At 40.6% G+C, this 23808-nt stretch overlaps 1 protein-coding gene across 3 annotated transcripts in view; it reads left to right on the top strand.

Annotated features, from left to right (window-relative positions):
- Nucleotides 1-23808, top strand: part of LOC126354152 (ER degradation-enhancing alpha-mannosidase-like protein 2) — a 94648-nt gene that overhangs the window by 44491 nt on the left and 26349 nt on the right. For all 3 annotated transcript variants that reach the window (XM_050003564.1, XM_050003566.1, XM_050003565.1), the window contains exons 6-7: nucleotides 12015-12106; nucleotides 16991-17155. In XM_050003564.1, coding sequence (XP_049859521.1) covers nucleotides 12015-12106; nucleotides 16991-17155 — 257 coding nt within the window. The remainder of the gene's footprint in view (nucleotides 1-12014; nucleotides 12107-16990; nucleotides 17156-23808) is intronic.

The following is a 23808-nucleotide window of genomic DNA, read 5'->3' on the forward strand; positions in this document are numbered from 1 at the left end:
GGTGGTACTGTGATGCATTTCATTCAAAGTAGTCCTCTTCTGGCTGAACACGCAGACTCCAATGATGTTTCCACTTTTGGAGACATTCCTGGAAGTTTTTTTCCTGAAGTGTGTTAAGGAAGCTCTCTCTGTTTGCCAGGATGTGTTCAATCGAGTCAAATCGCTTCCCAATTTCAGTTTAGGAAACAGGTAGAAGTCTGCAGGGGCTAAATCAGGGGATTATGGCAGTTGTGGAAGCACAGGAGTGTTCCATTGCGAAGACTGCACTTTGGTTTCAGGATAATATCCATATACCCACGATTCGTCACCTGTAATTACCCTATTTAACAAATCTGGGTCGTTTTCAGTCTGAGTAATCAGTTCTTGGTACACTTAAAGTCAGCATTGTCTCTGGTCACTTGACAACACTTTTGGAATGAATTTAGCGGCCACTCGAGACATGTTCAGATCTTCAGTTAAAATTGACTGAACTGCATAGAAACTTAAATTTAGTTCATCAGTCATCTCCTTAATTGTAAGTCTATGATCAGAGTGCACTATGTCATGAACTTTCACAACATTTTCATTCTTTTTTGAGGTAGGCGGATGGCCAGACCGTGGTTCATCTTAAAAGATTCACGGCCATTTTTAAATCTGTTGAACCAGACAAAAACATTTGACAGGCCTATACAGTTATCTTCAAAAGCTGTTTTTAATAGTTCGTAAGTCTCAGAAGATGATTTCGCAGTTTTAAAACAAAATTTCACACAAACTCATTCCAATTTCATGCAGACAGAATCCGGCAACAAGTCGTAACAGACCCGCACTCAACGAGCTGCCACAACGAACTGAATAAAGGAAACGCAGTTTCCTGTCGGAGGGTATTCCAGAACAAGGCAATGACGTGCTCCAAACCCTCCAGTACCTGTCTGCCAAACCAGTAAACAGTAGCGGATCCATTCTTAAAACTTTCCAATCACACCTCATAAGATCCATAAAGATTACAGCCAGTAGCGAGAACTGTAATACGTAGCTTGATGTCTGTGTGACATATGTGTTACATTATATTTATTGCATGGTAACATTATAAAATGCAACTTCCCTTGAAAATATACTCCCCCATTCAGTTCAAAGCAAAGCATATTGGGTTGCTGATGACAACAAGCAATATTATGATAATAGTAATAAGCACCTCAATATTTACTAAGAATTTTTTGAACGTAGACCTTGAGTTATGGCCAGCCGCTGTGGCCGAGCTGTTCTAGACACTTCAGTCTGGAACCGCGCTGCTGCTACGGTCGCAGGTTCAAATCCTGCTTCGACAATAGATGTGTGTGATGTCCTTAGGTTAGTTAGGCTTAAGTAGTTCTAAGTCTACGGGACTGATGACCTCAGCAGTTAAGTCCCTTAGTGCTTAGAGCCATTTGAACCTTGAGTTATGTATCATGTTTTCACAGGTATTCTTAGTCAACCTTAAGCTGGTACACTTTGTATGATAGTACTGTTTTATGTGCTTACAATGGCTTTTATAAATGTACCTTTTGCTGATACCTGTTGGAAGGAAGGTAAGTCAGTAGCCTATGATAAAAATATGCTTACTAAAGAGTATGACAGCAGAGTTTTGAGGGAACATCATTGTTTTTACAGTGTCACATTGAAACAAGTACAGTGTAACATTTATGTAACATAGACCTCAAGCTTTGTATTACTGGTCTCATAGTGATGCTGTCAATCAGGGAGCCTTTACATATTGTTTTAAACTCTATAGGATTTTGTAATTTTTAAGGGAAGTTGTTTTTTACAATATTACCATGAAATAAATACAACATAACACACACACAACGTAAACATCATGCTACTTGGTTGTAATACTCGTGGATCTCAAACACTCTATTTGATAGTACAGAATAAAAGTAGAGTATCTATTGCTGTACTGACATAGTGTCCTCTGGCATATACAGCACTGATACGTACACTGTTTTTCCGGTGTAAAACCGGTAGACACATGTTTAGAAATATATTTCTGGTTTCATTACACGTCATCATGTACCTCTCCTGTTACGTAGTAGGTCCCTGGCAGCCAGCATGTCTCCTTCAAGTGCAGCTGGTGCCGGTTTGGTGTCAGCAGATCTCCTATCTGTATGATTGGCACTCAGCTTACTTTGCCAAAACAGCCTCCAGGTATCTCAGGCAACTGTTGGGCACTTCCTTGGGAAACTGGCAGGTGCCAGCCAGCAGCCGGCTGTCATTACTTCAGCATTATGGTAGCAAACTACGATTCAACTTCTGTTTTGAACTCATAGTATGAATGCCAGCAATAGGCAGCTCTGTAGGCTCAGTTGTGAGTGAACATCTCTAACACCAGGGTTTCGAGTGTACACATCTTAAGTTGAATTTTACAAAAGAAAAATCTTAAACTCCTTGCCCAAAGATCAAAACCTTCAAACAAAATACTGTTAAGAATGTTCTAGTGGTCGTGTTTCTCCCTCAGTGACACCATTTTGCCAGTCTAGAGCATCGTGCTGTAATGAGTTCTTTGGACAATACAGGCAGTAAATGCATCTGAGATTGATTTCTTGCTTAAAACAGTACTCAACAGCTCTCATACGTTTCTCTGGACAGAGTATTCTGGCTAGTGTGCCTACTTCGCAAAAGCATTGTTCAACCGGGTTCGCTGCTGTCTGGCAGACACTGATTCGGTGAAAGCATGTAGGCATTACTTTTCCGTATTTATTTTGGAGATCTTACTACCCTCTGGTTGCAGTAATACCTGTTGCGGGATGTGGTGGAGCATGTCACCAGCAGTAACTTCATCCTAGGCAGATATCATGTTCCTTTCCCCTTGATGGCTCCGTTAATAGTTGTAACCTTTACTTTGCACTGGTTCATTAATCGCTCATCCAGAGATGCCCTCATTGGCATTCCCTATGTTTTGCAAGGATGTAAAACAGTAACCAGTGGCATAATGTACACCACAGAGGGTGGCAAGGGAGTAGGGGAAGACGATGTTATTTCTGAGACACTTCCCTACCTTTCCCTGCTTCCACTAGCTGCAGCCTCCCCAACAGCTGGAAATGACTTTGCATGTGGGGCTGCACCAAGCTCTGTGACATTCCAGACTGTCATAGTGCTCAAAACTTTACAGACTAATTATTTTCTAATTCCTTATCAAACACCGCATACTTTGTGACAAATGTCTCCGCTATAGCAATTTTCTGTGTTACTCCCATTCTGAACTCTTCAAGTCTTCCCTCAGCCATGTTAACCCTTGTCTCAATCTCTCATAAAAAAAATATGTGTGACCCAAGATTACCATTCTTGTTTCCATTACCTGCTCATATAGCTACTAAAATGTGGTCTTTTGGCAGTCTTGCTGTTTTTTAATGCACACATCAAAAAAAGTTTTGCATCACTCCAGTTCTCAGAACTCCTGAAGATAGACGTTGACTGTGGATATTGTGTCACCGACACAGTCCCTTTGACAGTTCAGAGATGTCACTAAACCTGCCCAAAGATTTAAAACAACCATGCATGAGGAGCGCCTATTTGATGTAGGGGGTCCAACAGCCAATCACTTCCAGTCGTTCCACCAGGCTTATGTTGTCCATAGTTCAACCATGCCTAGACGCTCAATACTACAGTTCGATCACATCCACATTGTTACTTTTGTGCCAGGAAGGGCTCTCAACAAGGGAAGTGTCCAGGCGAGTGAACCAAAACGATGTTGTTCGGACATGGAGAAGATACAGAGAGAAAGCAACTGTCGATCACATGCCTGACTCAGGCCTCCCAAGGGCTACTACTGCAGCGGACGACGGCTACCTGTGGCTTATGGCTCGGAGGATACCTGACAGCAACGCCACCATGTTGAATAATGCTTTTCATGCAGCCACAGGTCATTGTGCTACAACTCAGACTGTGTGCAGTAGGCTGTATGATGCACAACTTCACTCCCGACATCCATGGCAAAGTCCATCTTTGCAACCATGACACCATGCAGCTTGGTACAGATGGGCCCAACAACATGCCGAATGGACTGCTCAGAATTGGCATCACGTTCTCTTCACCGATGAGTGTCGCATATGCCTTCAACCAGTCAATCATCGGAGATGTGTTTGGAGGCAACACAGTCAAGCTGAACACCTTGGACACACTGTCCAGCGAGTGCAGCAAGGTGCAGGTTCCCTGCTGCTTTGGGGTGGCATTTTGTGGGGCCAACGTATGCCACTGGTGGTCATGGAAGGTGCTGTAACGGCTGTAAGATTCGTGAACACCATCCTCCAATCGATAGTGCAACCATATCAGTAGCATATTGGCAAGGCATTCATCTTCATGGATGACAATTCGCACCCCCATTGTGCACATCTAGTGAATGACTTCCTTCAGGGTACCGACATCACTCAACTAGAGTGGTCAGCATGTTCTCCAGACATGAACCCTATTGAACATGTTATTTATGGACGACATGACCCACCAAATACTCTGAGAGATCTACGCCGAATTACCATTGAGGAGTGGGACAATCTGGACCAACAATGCGTTGACAAACTTGTGGATAGCATGCCATGACAAATACAGGTATGCATCAATATAAGAGGATGTGCTACTGGGTATTAGAGGTTCTGACATGTACAGAAATCTGAAAAACCACCTCTGAATATCTCACTGTATGGTGACACAACACAGTGTGTGGTTTCCATGAGGGTTAAAAAGGGAGAAAATGATGTTCATGTTGATCTAGATTCCAATTTTCTGTACAGGTTCTAGAACTCTCGGAACTGAGATGATGCAAATCTTTTATTGATGTGTGTGGAAATAAATTATTCATCTACCCCAATGAACTTGCTGTTGATAGCACTCGATTATGAGTTGACTTCTGATAGCCTACTTGACTCTGTTAGCGCATTGTGAGGCAGCTAGCTCTTTATCCTCAGTTTTAGGACCTGAGCTTCTGATTGCATCAATACTTTGACACAGTGAACGTGGATGACCTCCGTAAATGAATTACTAAATGTTTCTAAGGATTTTGAATGCTGTTCGAACCTCGAATTTACCTCAGTTCTTGCTCTTTCACTGTCAGCTTCTAAATTTTCAGATAAAACAGTCTGACAATTTGAAATTTGTGCTTGAAATTTAGTCTCTAAATTCATGTTTTGCATCTGTAATTCCCCTTTCTAGTCAGCATATAACTTTACAATTGCTCCCTTGATTCTGCATTTAGCACAGTTAATTAGCTTCTAGATTCATACTTTTTGTCGGTACTCATCATCTGCTAACCTGATATAGCCTGTATATTGCCCTTGGCAACAGCTGCGTGCAGAATGGTACTATTTTTGTTTTTGATTACATCTGCATTTAGTCGAGTAAAGGGTCTCGCACCACATTCGCCATTGATAACATGCAGTGAGCCATAGGCTGTGATGTCAGAGGTGGCAGCATTGTGGGTGGTGGCACAAAGTTGGTGGCATCATGGGCCAGCACATTGTAGTCGTTCAGTTTGCTGGTCACAGCCATGTGGTCAGCCCTGGATGCACCTGTGGCTGTTGAGAGTCAGGGAAGGCAGGCTGCACCTCTCCCATGCAGGTAATAGAACCAGTCATGACAAAGGAGTTGCTTCCTCGAAAACAGTGGGAGGCGAAGGTTTGTCGGCCCAGCTGTGTGCTAATTCTCCCTCTCTGTCAGGTGGCTGCTTGCCTGGCTTCTCAGTTGATTTTCATGGCTGCCTTCTGGTTACTAGTAACAATAGCTAAAAATCTCTCTCTCATTAAACTGGGTTATGAAATCACAGTAATAGTCTACAGTACTGTGTGAAGGGAGAAAGGAATGATCTTAGTCACTTCTAGTCTTCAGCCAGGAGTGACTAACAGAAAACCAGTGGGAACACACTTGCAAACAGAGCTGCTTTGCGAAACCTGCTATTACACAAACCTGATAATCTAATTCTGTCATGGTTGCCATGTCTGTAGGTGGCTAGCTCTGGCATCCTTGCACCTCGAGGTAACTGTGGCTTGAAATTCAAAGTAATGGTTCAGAAACCTCTACAGAGTTTTCTCATCTTGCAAATTATTATTAATAATTACTCCGTGGTCAACAATCTGAGTCTTCAATCAAAAATGTAAATTAAATTTTATTTAGACACACACTCTTTGTCAGCTGGCTGGACAGGGCTACAGGCATTGCTTCTACATACCTTGTTGTAGGCAGAGAAAAGTCTCAGCCCTACAATTTGTTCCTCTGAAATGTTCCACATTATAACTTGTATCATGAATCTGACACGTTGAACAAGTAACTAACTAGATGATTCAGTGCCTCAGATATTCAATGAGTAGCCACATTTACTCCTTCCATTTGTTAATTGAATGAGATGTTTGTAAAAAAATGAATAGTCCCTCAATAAAAATATTGGTAATGTATTTTAAATTATGTGTGTTGTTTGTTCCATAGATACATAATATGCAGATCCTCATGTAAGTAAAAATTGTCAGAAAAATACAGTATTAAAACGTTGTTGTTGTTGTTGTTGTGGTCTTCAGTCCTGAGACTGGTTTGATCCAGCTCTCCATGCTACTCTATCTAATGCAAGCTTCTTCATCTCCAGGTACCTACTGCAACCTACATCCTTCTGAATCTGCTTAGTGTAGTCACCTCTTGGTCTCCCTCTACGATTTTTACCCTCCACGCTGCCCTCCAATACTAAATTGGTGATCCCTTGATGCCTCAGAACATGTCCTACCAACCGATCCCTTCTTCTGGTCCAGTTGTGCCACAAACTTCTCTTCTCCCCAATCCTATTCAATACTTCCTCATTAGTTATGTGATCTACCCATCTAATATTCAGCATTCTTCTGTAGCACCACATTTTGAAAGCTTCTATTCTCTCCTTGTCCAAACTATTTATCGTCCATGTTTCACTTCAATACATGACTACACTCCATACAAATACTTTCAGAAATGACTTCCTGACACTTAAATCTATACTCGATGTTAACAAATTTCTCTTCTTCAGAAACGCTTTCCTTGCCATTGCCAATCTACATTTTATATCCTCTCTACTTCGACCATCATCAGTTAGTTTGCTCCCCAAATAGCAAAACTCATTTACTACTTGAAGTGTCTCATTTCTTAATCTAATTCCCTGAGCATCACCAGACTTAATTTGACTACATTCCATTATCCTCGTTTTGCTTTTGTTGATGTTCATCTTATATACTCCTCTCAAGACACTGTCCATTCCATTCAACTGCTCTTCCAAGTCCTTTGCTGTCTCTGACAGAATTACGATGTGATCGGCGAACCGCAACATTTTTATTTCTTCTCCGTGGATTTTAATACTTACTCTACAACCCTCTCTCACTCCCTTCCCAACCACTGCTTCTGTTTCAAGTCCCTCGACTCCTATAACTGCCATCTGGTTTCTATACACATTGTAAATAGCCTTTCGCTCCCTGTGTTTTACCCCTGCTACCTTCAGAATTTGAAAGAGAGTATTCCAATCAACATTGTCAAAAACTTTCTCTAAGTCTACAAATGCTACAAAGGTACGTTTGCCCCTCCTTAATCTAGCTTCTAAGGTAAGTCGTAGGGACAGTATTGCCTCACGTGTTTCAACATTTCTACGGAATCCAAACTGATCTTCCCCGAGGTTGGCTTCTACTAGTTTTTCCATTCGTCTGTAAAGAATTCACGTTAGTATTTTGCAGTTGTGACTTATTAAACTGATAGTTCGGTAATTTGCACAGCTGTCAACACCTGCTTTCTTTGGGATTGGAATTATTATATTCTTCTTGAAGTCTGAGGGTATTTCGCCTGTCTCATACATCTTTCTCACCAGATGGTAGAGTTTTGTCAGGACTGGCTCTCCCAAGGCCGTCAGTAGTTCCAATGGAATGTTGTCTACTCCGAGGGCCTTGTTTCGACTCAGGTCTTTCAGTGCTCTGTCAAACTCTTCACGCAGGATCATATCTCCCATTTCATCTTCATCTACATCCTCTTCCATTTCCATAATATTGTCCTCAAGTACATTGCCCTTGTATAGACCCTCTATATACTCCTTCCATCTTTCTGCTTTCCCTTCTTTGCTTAGAACTGGGTTTCCATCGGAGCTCTTGATGTTCATACAAGTGGTTCTCTTATCTCCAAAGGTCTCTTTAATTTTCCTGTAGGCAGTATCTACCTTACCCCTAGTGAGATAAGCCTCTACATCCTTACATTTGTCCTCTAGCCATCCCTGCTAAGCCATTTTGCACTTCCTGTCGATCTCATTTTTGAGACGTCTGTATTCCTTTTTGCCTGATTCATTTACTACATATTTTATATTTACTCCTTTCATCAATTAAATTCAATATTTCTTCTGTTACCCAAGGATTTCTAGCAGCCTTCGTTTTTTTTACCTACTTGATCCTCTGCTGCCTTCACTACTTAATCCCTCAAAGCTACCCATTTATCTCCCACCGTATTTCTTTCCCCCATTCCTGTCAATTGCTCCCTTATGCCCTCCCTGAAACTCTGTACAACCTCTGGTTCTTTTTGTTTATCCAGGTCCCATCTCCTTAAATTTCCACCTTTTTGCAGTTTTTTTTACTTTTAATCTACAGGTCATAACCAGTAGATTGTGGTCAGAATCCACATCTGCCCCTGGAAATGTCTTACAATTTAAAACCTGGTTCCTAAATCTCTGTCTTACCATTATATAATCTATCTGAAACCTGTCAGTATCTCCAGGCTTCTTCCATGTATACAGCCTTCTTTTATGATTCTTGAACCAAGTGTTAGCTATGATTAAGTTGTGCTCTGTGCAAAATTCCACCAGGCAGCTTCCTCTTTCATTTCTTTGCCTCAGTCCATATTCTCCTACTATGTTTCCTTCTCTCCCTTTTCCTACTACCGAATTCCAGTCAGCCGTGACTATTAAATTTTCATCACCCTTCACTATCTGAATAATTTCTTTTATTTGATCATACATTTCTTCAATTTCTTCATCATCTGCAGAGCTAGTTGGCATATAAACTTGTACTACTGTAGTAGGTGTGGGCTTTGTATCTATCTTGGCCACAATAATGCATTCACTATGCTGTTTGTAGTAGCTTACCCTCATTCCTATTTTCCTATTCATTATTAAACCTACTCCTGCATTACCACTATTTGATTTTGAGTTGATAACCCTGTAGTCACCTGACCAGAAGTCTTGTTCTTCCTGCCACCGAACTTCACTAATTCCCACTATATCTAACTTTAACCTATCAATTTCCCTTTTTAAATTTTCTAACCTACCTGCCCGATCAATGGATCTGATATTCCACACTCCGATTCGTAGAATGCCAGTTTTCTTTCTCCTGATAACGACATCCTCTTGAGTAGTCCCTGCCCAGAGATCCGAGTGGGGGACTATTTTACCTCCGGAATATTTTACCCAAGAGGACGCCATCATCATTTAATCATACAGTAAATCTGCATGCCCTCAGGAAAGATTACGGCTGTAGTTTCCCCTTGCTTTCAGCCACTCGCAGTACCAGCACAGCAAGGCCGTTTTGGTTAATGTTACAAGGCCAGATCAGTCAATCATTGAGACTGTTGCCCCTGCAACTACTGAAAAGGCTGCTGCTCCTCTTCAGGAACCACACATTTGTCTGGCCTGTCAACAGATACCCCTCCGTTGTGGTTGCACCTGCGGTACGGCTATCTGTATTGTTGAGGCACACAAGCCTCCCCACCAACGGCAAGGTCCATGGTTCATGGGGGGAGGATAAAAACGTATTTTACATCAATATGTTAAGACCTGTATGTTAAATAAACACAAACTCTAAGCATATTAATTCTTATGTATTAAAACGTATTTTACATAAGAATTAATATGCTTAGACTTTGTGTTTATTTAACATACAGGTCTTAACATATTGATAGTGAAGTGCTTGCAAAGATGTGGACAACATGAAGAAGAAGAGGGTAAAAACTAGAAAATCGTTTTCAGAATAACACAGTGATGAAGTACAACGTATACTGTTGCATATAAAACAGTTCCCAAGCTTTTTTTGCCAGGCATTATCAAAGAAAACAAAATTTCAAATTCAACTTTTTGCTGTTTTTTGAGATGTGCAAAAACTGAATATTACGTAGAATTTACATCATGTAATATTATTAAATAACTCTGTGGCAGATTAGGAGGAATTAGTCACCAATAAGCCCTTCAGGTTGTTCTAAAACTGTTCTTCATTATATGACTGCATGATGTGTGTTCTTTCAGACATGCTTGAAAGAACATACATCACCCACTCATATAATTAATTTGCCTCGATGGGCAATTTATCCACATTCAGCGTGGATGCACAATTACATCCAAGCTAATCAGTGAGCGTGAAAGACATGGATAGGGACTGCAGATAGGTGGCTCTTGGTGGGAATGTGGGTTGGCTGAGAGGCATGCCGAGATAGTCCACGCAGTTGCAGTAGACAATGTGTTCAGGTGGTGCAGTGGTTAACACAACTGCCTAGTTAGTAGGATATTCTGGGTTTGAATCTTGGTCTGGCATACATTCCCCCCCCCCCCCCCCCCCCCTCTCCTCCTCCTCCTCCTCCTCCTCCTCCTCAAGTTTACGTAATTGTTTTCCATTAGTAACTTAAGTTTTGTTGGCTACTGTGAGTGTACTGACAACATATGTTCATTGGTATTGGACCTGTTTTCTTTTCTTCTTAATCCAATTAAATGCTTTTAAGCCTCTATACATAACTTTATTGTTTATAGAATTGAATTTGTGAAGTAAATTGTATTTTGGAAAAAATGATGTTATTTACAACAAATTTTAAATGTTAATTTTTTTATGTAAAATCCTTTAATAGTCCAGATCACAATATTTTAACAATCATTGATCAGAGTTTGGCTAAGCAGTCAGCCAGTTTCAGATCTGAAATATTTGAGAAAATTGTGCTTGAAGGGGGAAATAATGTAAAACTCACTGGCAAATGTAACGAGAAGTAAGTGAAGGCAAATATAAAACAGTTAATGGAACGCTTACAGGATCTCATTAGTGTCGAAATGGGTGCAGTGTCTCATTGCTGTCTTCATAAACTTACACTGGTGTAATAATGCATTATGTTGAGTTTCTTACTACCTGGTTCATTTAAGTGTATTTGGTATTACTTTACATAATGTTTCATCAGTTGCAAAACTTTTCCTGTCCTGTGATCACTGTAGCACAAAAGCAAGTGCTGTGTTGATAGTGATATGTTTCACTCAATCTTGTAGTCTAGACTGTGCTTTGCACTATTTTACTCTTTATGTCCAATTTCTGTAACATTTCAGATGTGAAGAAAATTGATTGCTCAGCCAAAACTAGTGATCAGTGATTGTTAAAATTTTCTGATTTGGACTGTTAAAAGTTTTTACATGAAATATCTTTGAAGTTTAACATTTTCATACATCACTTGTCTCCACCCTGACCATGGCAGGGAATAATACAACAAATGTCATTAAGAAACAACCATAGTAGTTAGTATACCAATTCTTATAACAGGTTGCTGCAGGACATTCTTGAATTCATAACATACATTTTTATATTTGAAAAACTTTAGCTTGGCATATGGAGGTCCCTCAAATGTGATATCATGTGACATTGTGGTATGGGAATAAGCCAGCTTGCTTTAGGTCTCCTGTGTCAAACAACATATGAATTCCAAATAATCATTTTTTTTGGAAATTCATTAGTTTTATAATCTGCTCTTCCTAACTGAATTTGGTATGTTTGACATGGTCAGTCTCTTCTATTACCATATCCTCGTTTTTTCCATATGCTGGTAGTAACAACAGAGCCCTTTAAGGTGTCATACTGAATTGAGTACACTTTCACTTTCTGCATAAAAAAGCCTTCTCAAAAACATTAAAAAAATTCAGTCTATAACTTGCTTCAGTTAGCGTATAAAAAGATAATAAACCAGTCACTGAACCAATCTGGATAGTTGCATAAAGAAGTAAGCTTGTTCTTACAATATGAAGTTCAGTGTATGTTGTCTTTCAGGTATTATACTATTATTGTACTTTCCAGGTGAAGTCAGTAAAGGAATGAAGTCCTTACATAATTATCACCAGGTGTGGAAGCAGTATGGATTTACACCAGAATTTTACAATATCCCCCAGGTATTTGTATATCCTTCTATGTAAATTCTAATAATGTACTGGGTGTGTCCAGAAATTAAGTTGAATGATTGTTTCCTACCAACCCGGAAGATTACGGTGTTGTGACTGGTGGGGGCTATTGGGAAGGCAACACATTCCTTTCCAGTTGCCTGCTGGCCGTTGCCCTCTGTGGATTCATTGTAGTGTGTACCTGTGTTCAAGTGACACATTGGGAGATCAAAATGCCGCAGTTCTCGGAACAGCAACATGCCATTAAAATTTGTGTTAAGTTAGGTAAATCAGGCTCCAAGACTGTCACAATGCTTAAACAAGCATTTGGGGATGGTGTGATGCCCCAAAACATGATTTACTGATGGCACAATATGTTACAGGAGGGTAGAGAGGATGCCAGTGACGAACAACAGTTGGGCTCAAGCTCTCGGTATATACACATCTACTGGTCATCAATTTCAATGATTATCTTTTCCTGTCTTTTCCTCATAGTGTATGTCTTAAATTTCAAGCATGTTTCCATTTAGGACATGTAAACTCACATTTTGTAAGTGTAAATTCGAGCAGTTTGTAGTACAGTTTTAATTTCTTCTGAACAGCCAGTACATAGTTCATTGAGGCATCAGTGTCCATTGGTGATTTATCAGGAGGGTAGCAAGTTGCATATCTAGCATTTTGTCTGCTTTTATAGTTTAAATTTGCATTTTGTCTTGTTAGGATAGGTAGGATGCGTGCATGCTGTGGACGGACATAGAAAGAACTGGCCACAGTTTGTGAACAGCTGAATGCGCATTTGGCTACTGTCAGTCACCTTCAGTCTGCTGCCTCAGACTGTAATGGTGGGCAGAGAAATGGGCGTGTCACATGGGACACCTCAGGTGTCACTTGTTTTGCCTCAGGCTCTGCTACTCGGACACCTCCTAGCATACCCAATGTGGTGGATCTGTCCTCACAGCTGAGTGATTGGCAGGAGATATTGCATTTACGTCACTCAGGGTGGATAGTGAATGTGGAGTCTGTCTGTCTGGCCTCACGCGTTCATCCTATGAGTGGACAGGCGGCTACTTGTTCATCAGGGCCTGAGCGGGCTTAAGGAGAAAGGGTTTACTAGTTATCAGGAGCTCCAATGTTAGGTGTGTTGTCAAGCCCCTTAGTCAGATAGCAGTCATGGCTGGAAAGAAAGCCAATGTGCATTCAGTGTGTCTTTTGGGAGGCCTCATTCGAGACATGGAGGCAGCCTTGCCTGTGGCTCTCAAGTGCGCAGGGTGCAGTTGTCTGCAGGTTGTGGCTCATGTCTGCACCAACAACACCTGTGTCATTGATTCTGAGGCCATCCTCAGTTCATACAGGTGGAAAAGTGGTCAATGCTGCTGGCCTCATGTGGAGTGCAAGGAGAGCTCAAAATTTGCAGCATTGCTCCCCAGTTGGGGAATCTCAACCAGACGATTTGTTGAGTCTGTGATGGTCTCGGCTGCAGATTTCTAGACCTGCCTTATCGGTTAGGGATTTGTAGGACTCCCCTTGTTAGGACAGGGGTGTACTACACATAGGAAGCAGCTACTCGGGTAGCTGAGTACTTCTAAAGTGCTCGTAGTGGTTATTTCCACATGCAGCGGAAATATCATAGACCTTGTAGCTACAATTGGGGCAGAGCGTATTGACAACATCAGTATAGAAACGAGGAATAGCAATCATGATGTCACTGTAGCAACTGTGCTTGCGAAAGTTGACAAATCAATTGAGAATGCTAGGAGAATGTTTCTGCTAGAAAGAGCAGTTATTAGCATTTCACTTAGACAGACCCACCAAGGTTTAATAATGAGATTTGTAAAATGCTGAGGAAGCAGAGGCTGTTGTACCCTTGACTCAGAATAGAATGCGCAAATGATGACAAGCAAAAGTTAATAGAGTTTCATGTCTGTGAAAAGATCTATACACAAGGCATACAACCATTACCATCCATCATACTGTAGCAAAAGACCTGGCAGAGAAAGTAAGAAAATTCTGGTCCTGTGTAAAATCACCAAGGAGCTCGAAGGCTTTCAATCAGTCTCTTGTTGACCAGTCTAGTGTGACGGTTGAAAATACCAAAACAAAAGCCAAAGCTTTAAATTTCACATTCAAAAAAATTGTTCACACAGGAGATTTGTACAAACATACCGTCATTTGACCATTAGACTCCTATATGGATGACATAGTAACAATCATTTCTGGCATATAGAAACAATGGAAGGAGTTAAAAACAAGTAAGTCACCAGATCTGGATGGAATCCCAGTTCGGTTTTTCAAAGAATACTCTGTGACATTGGCCCCTTTCTCAGCTTGTAATTATTGTGACTCTCTCACCCGGCTCAAGAGTCTGCAGCGACTGGAAAAAAGCGCAAAAGATTGCTGTGTGTAAGAAAGGCAAAAGAATGTACCCACAAAATTACAGACAAATATTCCTAACATTGATTTGTTGCAGAGTCCTTGATCATATTCTCAGTTCAAATATAAAAAATTTTCTTCAGGCTGAGAAGCTAATGTCCATGGAGTAGCAAGGTTTTAGAAAGCATTGCTTATGTGAAACTCAGCTTATCTTTTTCTCACATGATACATAATATACTTCAAACTGTGGGTGAAATGCAACAGACAGATTTCATATTTCTAGACTTCAAAGCATTTGACACAGTGCCCCATTGCATGCTGTTAAGGAGGTACGAGTTTATGGAAGTGATTACAAGATGACTTGGACAAAATTTCTTGTTGGTGTGGTGAATGGCAGCTAGCTTTCAGTGTAGAAAAATACTTAATGTGAATGAGTAAGAAAGACAAACCCGTAATGTTTGGATACACCATTAGTAGTTTCCTTCTTAACGCAGTCATACCGATTAAATATCTGGGCAGAATGTTGCAAAGTGCTGTGAAATGGAACAAGCATTTGAGGATTGTGGTAGGAAACACAAATGGTCAACTTCAGTTTATTGGGAGAATTCTAGGGTCATCTGTAAAAGGGATTTCATTGGGGATCCTAGTATGACCTGTTCTTGAGTGCTAAAGAACAGGGTTAAAGGAAGACATTGAAGTAATTCAGATGTGGGCTGCTAGATTTATTACTGGTAGGCTTGAATAACACAAGTGTTGCGGGGATGCTTTGGGAATTCAAATGGGAATCCACGGAGGGAAGGCTACATTCTTTTCAAGGACCACTATTGAGAAAATTTAGAGAACCGTCATTTGAATCTAACTGTAGAACAGTTTTGTTGCCTCCAAATTACACTGTACATGAGGACCATGAAAAGAACATATACAAGAAACTAGGGCTCACACAGAGGCATGTAGACCATAGTTTTTCCTTTATTCTATTTGCAAGTGCTACAGGAAAGGAGATGACTAGTAGTGGTAAAAGGTGCCCTCCACTAGGCCCCCATAGGATTTCAGAGTATTGATTTAGATGCAGATGTAGACATAGAAAAATGGCCTGGATACCCATCCACATCTCATGTTGCCAAGAGTATATGGAAAGTGAAGGAATTTTTGGACTCAAGACTGATGCTTCAGTGTGCAAATGGTTGCAAAACAGTATAACATACTGAAATCTGTAGTTCATGAAATTCGTACTGAACAATTGGCCACTCTGAAGATCTGTGTGAAGATAGTTCCAAAGGTGCTAGCAGATGAACAATAGGCTGGTCATTTAACGTATGTGTGTGATCTTTTGGAGTGTTGAGAAAGTTACGTAAATGTTTTGGATAATGTGATAACAGGGGATAAAACATACGTTTTTAAATATGACCCTAAATCAAAAATACAAAGTGCCTAGTGGCACACAAAGGCTTCCCTGAAGCCAGAAAGGGCAAGGATGACGAAATTCCAGGTGAAGGCAATGTTCATCATTGTTTTTTGTTCCAAAGGCATTGTCCACTCAGGGTTTGTGTCTCAGGGACGAACTATTCACAGCCAGTTAATACTTGAAAGTCTTTGAAAGACTCCAAAACTTGGTGCTTTACATCAGGAAGGACATCATTGGAAACTGGCAACTCCATCACAACCATATGCTGCCTCGTACCACTTTGATTGTTAGTGAATTCCTGGCCAGACAAGGTGTAGCAACACTGCCCCAGTCACCATACAGTCCTGATCTGGCACCAGCATACTTCTTTTTATTTCCTCAGATAAAGAGAAGCTTAAGGGGTCATCTTTTTGAGATGGTAGATGCCTTGAAAGTCACCATGATGAGCTGTCTGAAGGAGGTCCCCTCCAACATGTTCCAGGAAGCCTATCAGAACTGGCAAAATTGCCGGAAAAAGTGTATTGGCATCCCAGGGTGTAATATTGAAGAATACTACAGGGTGCAGTATTGAAGAATACTAAACTTTGTACTTTTACCTTCAGTCAATTATTCTATACTGATTCATTCAACTTATTTTCCAGAAACACCCTGTATAATCATGTGAGTGCATAGTAATTACAATCTGAAAATGGTTATCATGATTTTTTTAACGATTGTGTTATTTGTTGATCTGCAATTTCGAGAATGTCTGTGCCAAAATGTAATAATATTTACCATATTCTTATTACTGTGTTCCACAAAAACCATAGTCATGAAGTGAATAATTTCTACAGAATCAAATGCTCAGAAAAATCAAGTACTCAGTGTATAATTCATTATTGGTGGATAGTCTGTGAGAATGTTCAGATGTCTGGCACAAATTGTAGACTTTCTTTAGCATGTTTTTCAGAGAGTAATTTTGTTAATTCATGCCTTTGATCTAGTCTTTTAAGGATGTCTTTGAAAATTTGGCAAATGGGCAGAGCATGTCCAGCATTTAAAAACATTTGATAATTTTTTTAGTGTATAACATGCTGTAATATAGATATTTTACTATTAAATGAAATTCACTTATGTTTCAGGGGGAGGTTGGGACAAATCGAGAAGGTTACCCTTTGCGTCCTGAACTTGTGGAATCAGTTATGTATTTGTACAGAGCTACACGTGATCCGTATTTGATAGAAGTAGGAAAAGACATCCTTCGGAGCATTCAGCACAGTGCCAGGACCCCATGTGGATATGCTACGGTACTTATATTACTTGCTGATTTGTATTTGGTAGTGCCAGTCTCATCACAAGACATAGCTTGAACACCTTTGACCCAAAATTCATTCACAGGGTCCGATATATAGTGGAACCATATGATGTGAGGTTTTGGTAGGCATTACAAATTAGTGCTTGTTTCTAACTACAGTGGTTTCTGAACTTTGTTTGCGCACAAACTCATCAATCCTTCTTCTGATTGAGGAATGCAATGACTATGTTTCCTATCACTACCCGTACACTGTAAACTTACTTTTATCTGTTTATAAAATATCTTCTTGCATGCAAAAATCATTACGTTGAAGAGAATGCTTTTCAAGGAAAGGAAATTCTGTTCTGCTGTGTTTCCTCTGGTTGTGGTAAGTAGGAAATGTAAATACGCATATAAAGGGAATTAGATGTTTGTGTTAACATACATTGTACCGAAGTTTAAATTCAACAAAAATGTGTACCATATGTTTGATCAATTATGAAAGTTAAATAACATTCAGTATGTTGTGTTGCATGTTTTTCATAAGAAACTGCTTGAACTATGAAGGGTACAACAGTAGAAACTGAAAGAAGAGATTTGTAAGTTCATTCTGTATATTATTGTTATCTTGATTCTACTAAAAGTCTATGTTGATTAATTGTATTGTTCCATGACGTTGCTCTATTACGGATATCTGTTCCAGTAAGTCACTATTTTAGAGGTGTTCATTCCAGATAGGTACCTATATTGTTGATATTTATCTCCTAGTATACTGTGTGAGCTTACACTAGAAAAAGGTGACACATGGTTAAGATGTTGGGTTCATATCTGTGAGGACAGCAGTTCAAATCCCTATTCAGCCATTCATATTTAGATCTTCCATGATTCCCGTAAATTACGCAAGGCAAATGCCAGGCTACTTTCTTTTACAGGGCACGATTAATTTCCTTCCCCAGCCTGGACAAGTGCTCCATTTGTAACAAACTCATTATCAACAGGCGACTAAACCCTAATCTTCCTTTCTTCTTTTGGTGAATTGATATATGATAGTGTATCTAATGTGAAATGTGTTAGAAGTTAAACTAATCTGTTTCAGAGGAGGAGGACAATGTTTTAGTCTCTCTGAGAAGCTTACCAAATTCAATGAAGAATAGTGGTATTTATAATTAGTCTTCTTGTATTTTTTTCTGCTGTGGTGCAGGCATGGAGTGCATCATATGATTGCAGGGTGGCCCAGCAACAGGGTCCTGGTCTGTGGCAGTCGCATCAAGCACCTAGGGCAGGAACATCTGGAGAACAGCTGATGCTAGATTATGTGCAGATGGATGCCGTGTCAAAGGCAGAGGTCCAATTGTGTCTATTGGCTGCTGTGAGACACGAATCTTCTTAGTACGTTGGCAGCCTTGTTAACCTCATACCATATGTATTCCAGACAGTAACATTGCCACCAAAATGCAGATCCAAAACTAAAAAGTACCGAGCGAGGTGGTGCAGTGGTTAGACACTGGACTCGCATTCGGGAGGACGATGGTTCAATCCCGCGTCCGGCCATCCTGATTTAGGTTTTCCGTGATTTCCCTAAATCGCTCCAGGCAAGTGCTGGGTTGGTTCATTTCAAAGGGCACGGCCGACTTCCTTCCCCATCATTCCCTAATCCGATGAGACCGATGACCTCGCTGTCTGGTCTCCTTCCCCAAAACCAACCAACCAACTAAAAAGTAAATTGAAACACTGTGTTCAGACAACAACCGTTTTTCACTAAATAGCTACCAGATATTGTTGCTGCCTGTGAAGCAGTAGTGATAGTTTAGTCTGCTTGTATGTTTTTCGGATAGTGGGTTGGGCCATGTTTTGAGCATGCACCTCAATTCAGTTTAAAAATAAAAATAAATAAAAAATAAAAGTGCTGCAAAAGGTTTAGTTGAAGAATTTGAGGCAGGTACATCCCACAAAACTCAGACAGGAACAGCTGGACCGATGATAATGATGAATGACTCATACACGGAAAAGGACATGGTAAACGGAAAAAGATGTATACTTTTCTACTTGGAATTTAATAACTTTGAACAAACCAGGAGCTCTACATAGACTCAAACAAGAGACAAAGAAATACCGCATAAGAGAAGCAGCAATACAAGAGATCAGATAGAAATTAGATGGTATGATATGAAGTGCTGATTGTACAATATGGTATAGTGAAGGGGTCAGTGGTGTAATAGATGGCACTGGCTTTCTTGTAGACAATGGGTATGAAGAAACAATCACAAATTTTAACCCTGTAAATGAAAGAGTGTGTACTTTGAGAGTAGAGGTCCACTTCTTCAACAACACTCTAATGTGTGTGTATGCACCTACAGAAGTTGATAAAAACGAAGTGAAAGATGAGTTTTATAGTTTACTGGAACATGAATTAGAAGGTGTACCAGGGAAAGATGTGAAAATAGTGATATGTGACTTCAATGCAAAAGTGGGAAAAGAGGAGGCCTTTAGAGGAACTGTAGGAAATGAAAGTCCGCGTGAGATGTCAAATAAAAATGGATGAAGGCTACAGACTTTGCCATGGGCAATGCAATGTTGGTGAAGAGTACGTGGCTACAAAAAAAGAAGATTGGGAAAACCACATGGTGTTCGCCATATAGCACTAATTTTAATCAAATTGACCATGTGGATATTGACAGGATACATGCATGTGACATCCTTGACATTGATAGTTGCAGAGGGTCTCACTTCAACTTGGATCATTATATGGTAAGTTTGAAATACAGATAAAGCATAGCTGTCTTTAGATCCAGAGGGAAGAGAAAAGCCCCACAAAGATACAATGTTTCCAAATTAAAAGAGAAAGACGTATCCAAAAAGTATGAAAGAGAACTGCAGAAGAAATTTGAGGTTAATCAAAGTGGGGCTGTGGATAGCATTGAAGGGAAGTGGAGAATGATGCAAGATGTTCCACCAGAAATTGCAGAAGTAGTTTTAGGTACAGAAGAAAGGGTGAAAAGAGCAGGGTAGTTTGGTGAAGATTTTAAACAGACAGTGGCAGAAAGAAATGAGGCAAGAAAGAAAATTATGGACAGGGCAACAAGAGATACTTCAGAAGAATTCATCAAGAAAAGGAAAGAGGACACAGAATTTGTACAACAGAGTACTGCTCTGAGGAGAGGTATCGATGTTTGTTGGTGAGGCCTGGCCTCAATATGGCATTCCAAAACATCCCAAAGGTGTCCATTACAGGGATGTTATTGTCGTATAACCACTCTACCACAGGCTGTGCATTATAAACAGGTGCTTGACCATGTTGAAAGATGCAATCGCCATCACCGAATTGCTCTTCAACAGTGGGAAGCAAGAAGGTGCTTAAAACATCAGTGTAGGCCTGCGCTTTGATAGCGCCATGCAAAACAACAAGGGGTGCAAGCCTCCTCCTGGAAAAACACGACCACACCATAACACCACCGCCTCCGAATTTTACTGTTGGCACTATACACGCTGACAGATGACTTTCACCAGGCATTTGCCATATGTACACCCTGCCATCAGATCGTCGCATTGTGTACCGTGATTCATCACTCCACACAACATTTTTCCACTGTTCAGTTGTCCAATGTTTACACTACTTACATCAAGTGAGGCATCATTTGGCATTTACTGGCGTGATGTGGCTTATGAGTATCCACTCAAGAAATCCAAGTTTTTTCACCTCCCACCTAACTGTCATAGTACTTGCAGTGGATCCTGATGCAGTTTCGAATTCCTGTGTGATGGTCTGGATAGATGTCCGCCTATTACACATTACAACCCTCTTCAACTGTTGGTGATCTCTGTCAGTCAACAGACGAGGTCGACCTGTACGCTTTTGTGCTGTACATGTCCCACCACATTTCCACTTCACTATCACATTGGAAACAATGAACCTAGGGATGTTTAGGAGTATGGAAGTCTCGTTTACAGATGTATGACACATGTAACACCCAATCAAAGTCCGTGAGTTCTGCAGAGCACCACATTCTGCTCCCTCTCAATGTCGAATTACTACTGAGGCTGCTGATACGGATTACCTGGCAGTAAGTGGCAGCACAATGCACCTAATGTGAAAAATGTATGTTTTTGGGGGTGTCCAGATACTTTTGATCACATAGTGTATTTAAATGATGGGACTGTGACAAGGAGGACACTAGTAATAATTTATCCAAACATCACAGGTTTATTCTTCCTACTCATTGTATTGACTTACATTTATCCACATTTAGAGCTAGCTGCCATTGATCGTACCAACTAGAAATTTTGTCTAAGTCATGTTATATCTCGTGAATAAAATAGAAAGAAACTTCCACATGGGAAAAATATATCAAAAACAAAGATTCCAAGACTTACCAAGCGGGAAAGCGCCGGCAGACAGGCACAATGAACAAAACACACAAACACACACACAGAATTACTAGCTTTCGCAACCAATGGTTGTTTCTTCAGGAAAGAGGGAAGGAGAGGGAAAGACGAAAGGATGTGGGTTTTAAGGGAGAGGGTAAGGAGTCATTCCAATCCCGGGAGCGGAAAGACTTCCCTTAGGGGGAAAAAAGGACAGGTGTACACTCGCACACACACACATATCCATCCGCACATACACAGACACAAGCAGACATATTTAAAGGCAATCTTCCTACAGCCACTCAACTGTGGCACCTTACTCTGTCTGCCAAATCATTTGTGTATGTAGAGAACAGCAGTCTTATTACACTTCCCTGGGGCACTCCTGATGATACTCTTGCCTCTGATGAGTACTCAAGTACGAGGAAATCGCACTGGGTTCTGTTACTTAAGAAGTCTCCAAGCCACTCACATATCTGTGAACTTATTCCATATACTGGTACCTTCGTTAACAGCCTGCAGTGGCTCACTGTGTCGTATGCTTTCCAGAAATCGAGATATATGGAATCTGCCTGTCTGCCCGCCCTTCATCCATTGTCTACAGTATATCACACGAGAAAAGGGCAAGCTGAGTTTCACACGAGATGCATTCTATAACAATGCTGATTTGTGGACATAAGCTTCTCAGTCTTGAGAAAGTTTATTATATTCAGACTAAGAATATGTTCAAGGATTCTCCAGCAAACGTTAGTTAGGGATATTGGTGTATAATTTTGTGGGTTCTTTCTTTTAGCTTTCTTATATACTAGAGTCACCTGCACTTTTTTCCGGCCAGCACAAAGTCTGGGGAAGAGATACCTGATAAATTCAGGCTAGGTAAGGGGCCTAAGCCATAGAGTACTCTTTGTAAAACAGAATTGGGATTACATGTGGACCTGGTGATTTATTTGCTTTCAGATCTTAGAGTTGTTTCTGTATGTCAGGGAACCTCATACGTTGTGATCTGTCTGTCCATGAATGTGAAATTTAAAACTTCAGCTCTCTTTTTGCAGTCTTCAAGTGCCACATCAGACTGGTCAACAAGAGAGTGAACAGCCGTAGACCTGCTTAGCGATTTTAGAAAGGGCCAGAGTTTTCTTGGGTTCTCTGCCAGATCTTTTGCTAAGGTGTGAGGGTAGTAGTTTTTGTATGCTTTGCGCATAGATCTTTTCACAGCTGTAAGAATCTCTATTAACTTCTGCTAGTCATCATTCTTGCATTCCCTTTTGAACAGTGTGTGCAACTGCTTCTGCTTCCTCAGCATTTTCTGAATTTTGTCATTAAACAATACTCGATTATTTCCATCCTTTATCCACTTGCTAGGCACATGAATATCCAGACCACAATATACAGTCTGCTTAAACCTTACCCATAATTTCTCTTTGTCCATCTGGAAAAAAGTGATGTCAATTCACTGTGTAAGTGAGATGCTAGCAACTGCTTATCTCCTCTGTCTAGCGGAAACACTCTCCTACGTTTCTTAACTGATTTATTAACTTTCATAGTCATAGTTATTATAATTAACCATAGAGTAAAGCTGTATGCCCTCGGAAAAAATTACAGCCGTAGTTTCCCTTTGCTTTCAGCCGTTCACAGTACCAGCACAGTAAGGCCGTTTTGGTTAGTCTTACAAGGCCAGATCAGTCAATCATCCAGACTGTTGCCCTTGCAACTACTGAAAAGGCTGCTGCCCCTCTTCAGGAACCACACATTTGTCTGGCCTCTCAACAGATACCCCTCCGTTGTGGTTGCACCTACGGTACGGCTATCTGTATCGCTGAGGCACGCAAGCCTCCCCATCAACGGCAAGGTCCATGGTTCATGTTGATGGCGTCCTCTTGGGTAAAATATTCCGGAGATAAAATAGTCCCCCATTCGGATCTCCGGGTGGGGACTACCCAAGAGGATGTCGTTATCAGGAGAAAGAAAACTGGCGTTCTACTGATCGGAGCATGAAATGTCAGATCCCTTAATCGGGCAGGTAGGTTAGAAAATTTAAAAAGGGAAATGGGTAGGTTAAAGTTAGATATAGTGGGAATTAGTGAAGTTCCGTGGCAGGAAGAACAAGACTTCTGGTCAGGTGACTACAGGGTTATAAACACAAAATCAAATAGGGGTAATGCAGGAGTAGGTTTAATAATGAATAGGAAAAGAGGAATGAGGGTAAGCTACTGTAAACAGCATAGTGAACGCATTATTGTAGCCAAGATAGACACGAAGCCCACACCTACTACACTAGTACAAGTTTATATGCCAACTAGCTGT

This window comes from Schistocerca gregaria, chromosome 3 (genome assembly GCF_023897955.1).
Source record: "Schistocerca gregaria isolate iqSchGreg1 chromosome 3, iqSchGreg1.2, whole genome shotgun sequence".
Taxonomy (NCBI): Eukaryota; Metazoa; Arthropoda; class Insecta; order Orthoptera; family Acrididae; genus Schistocerca; species Schistocerca gregaria.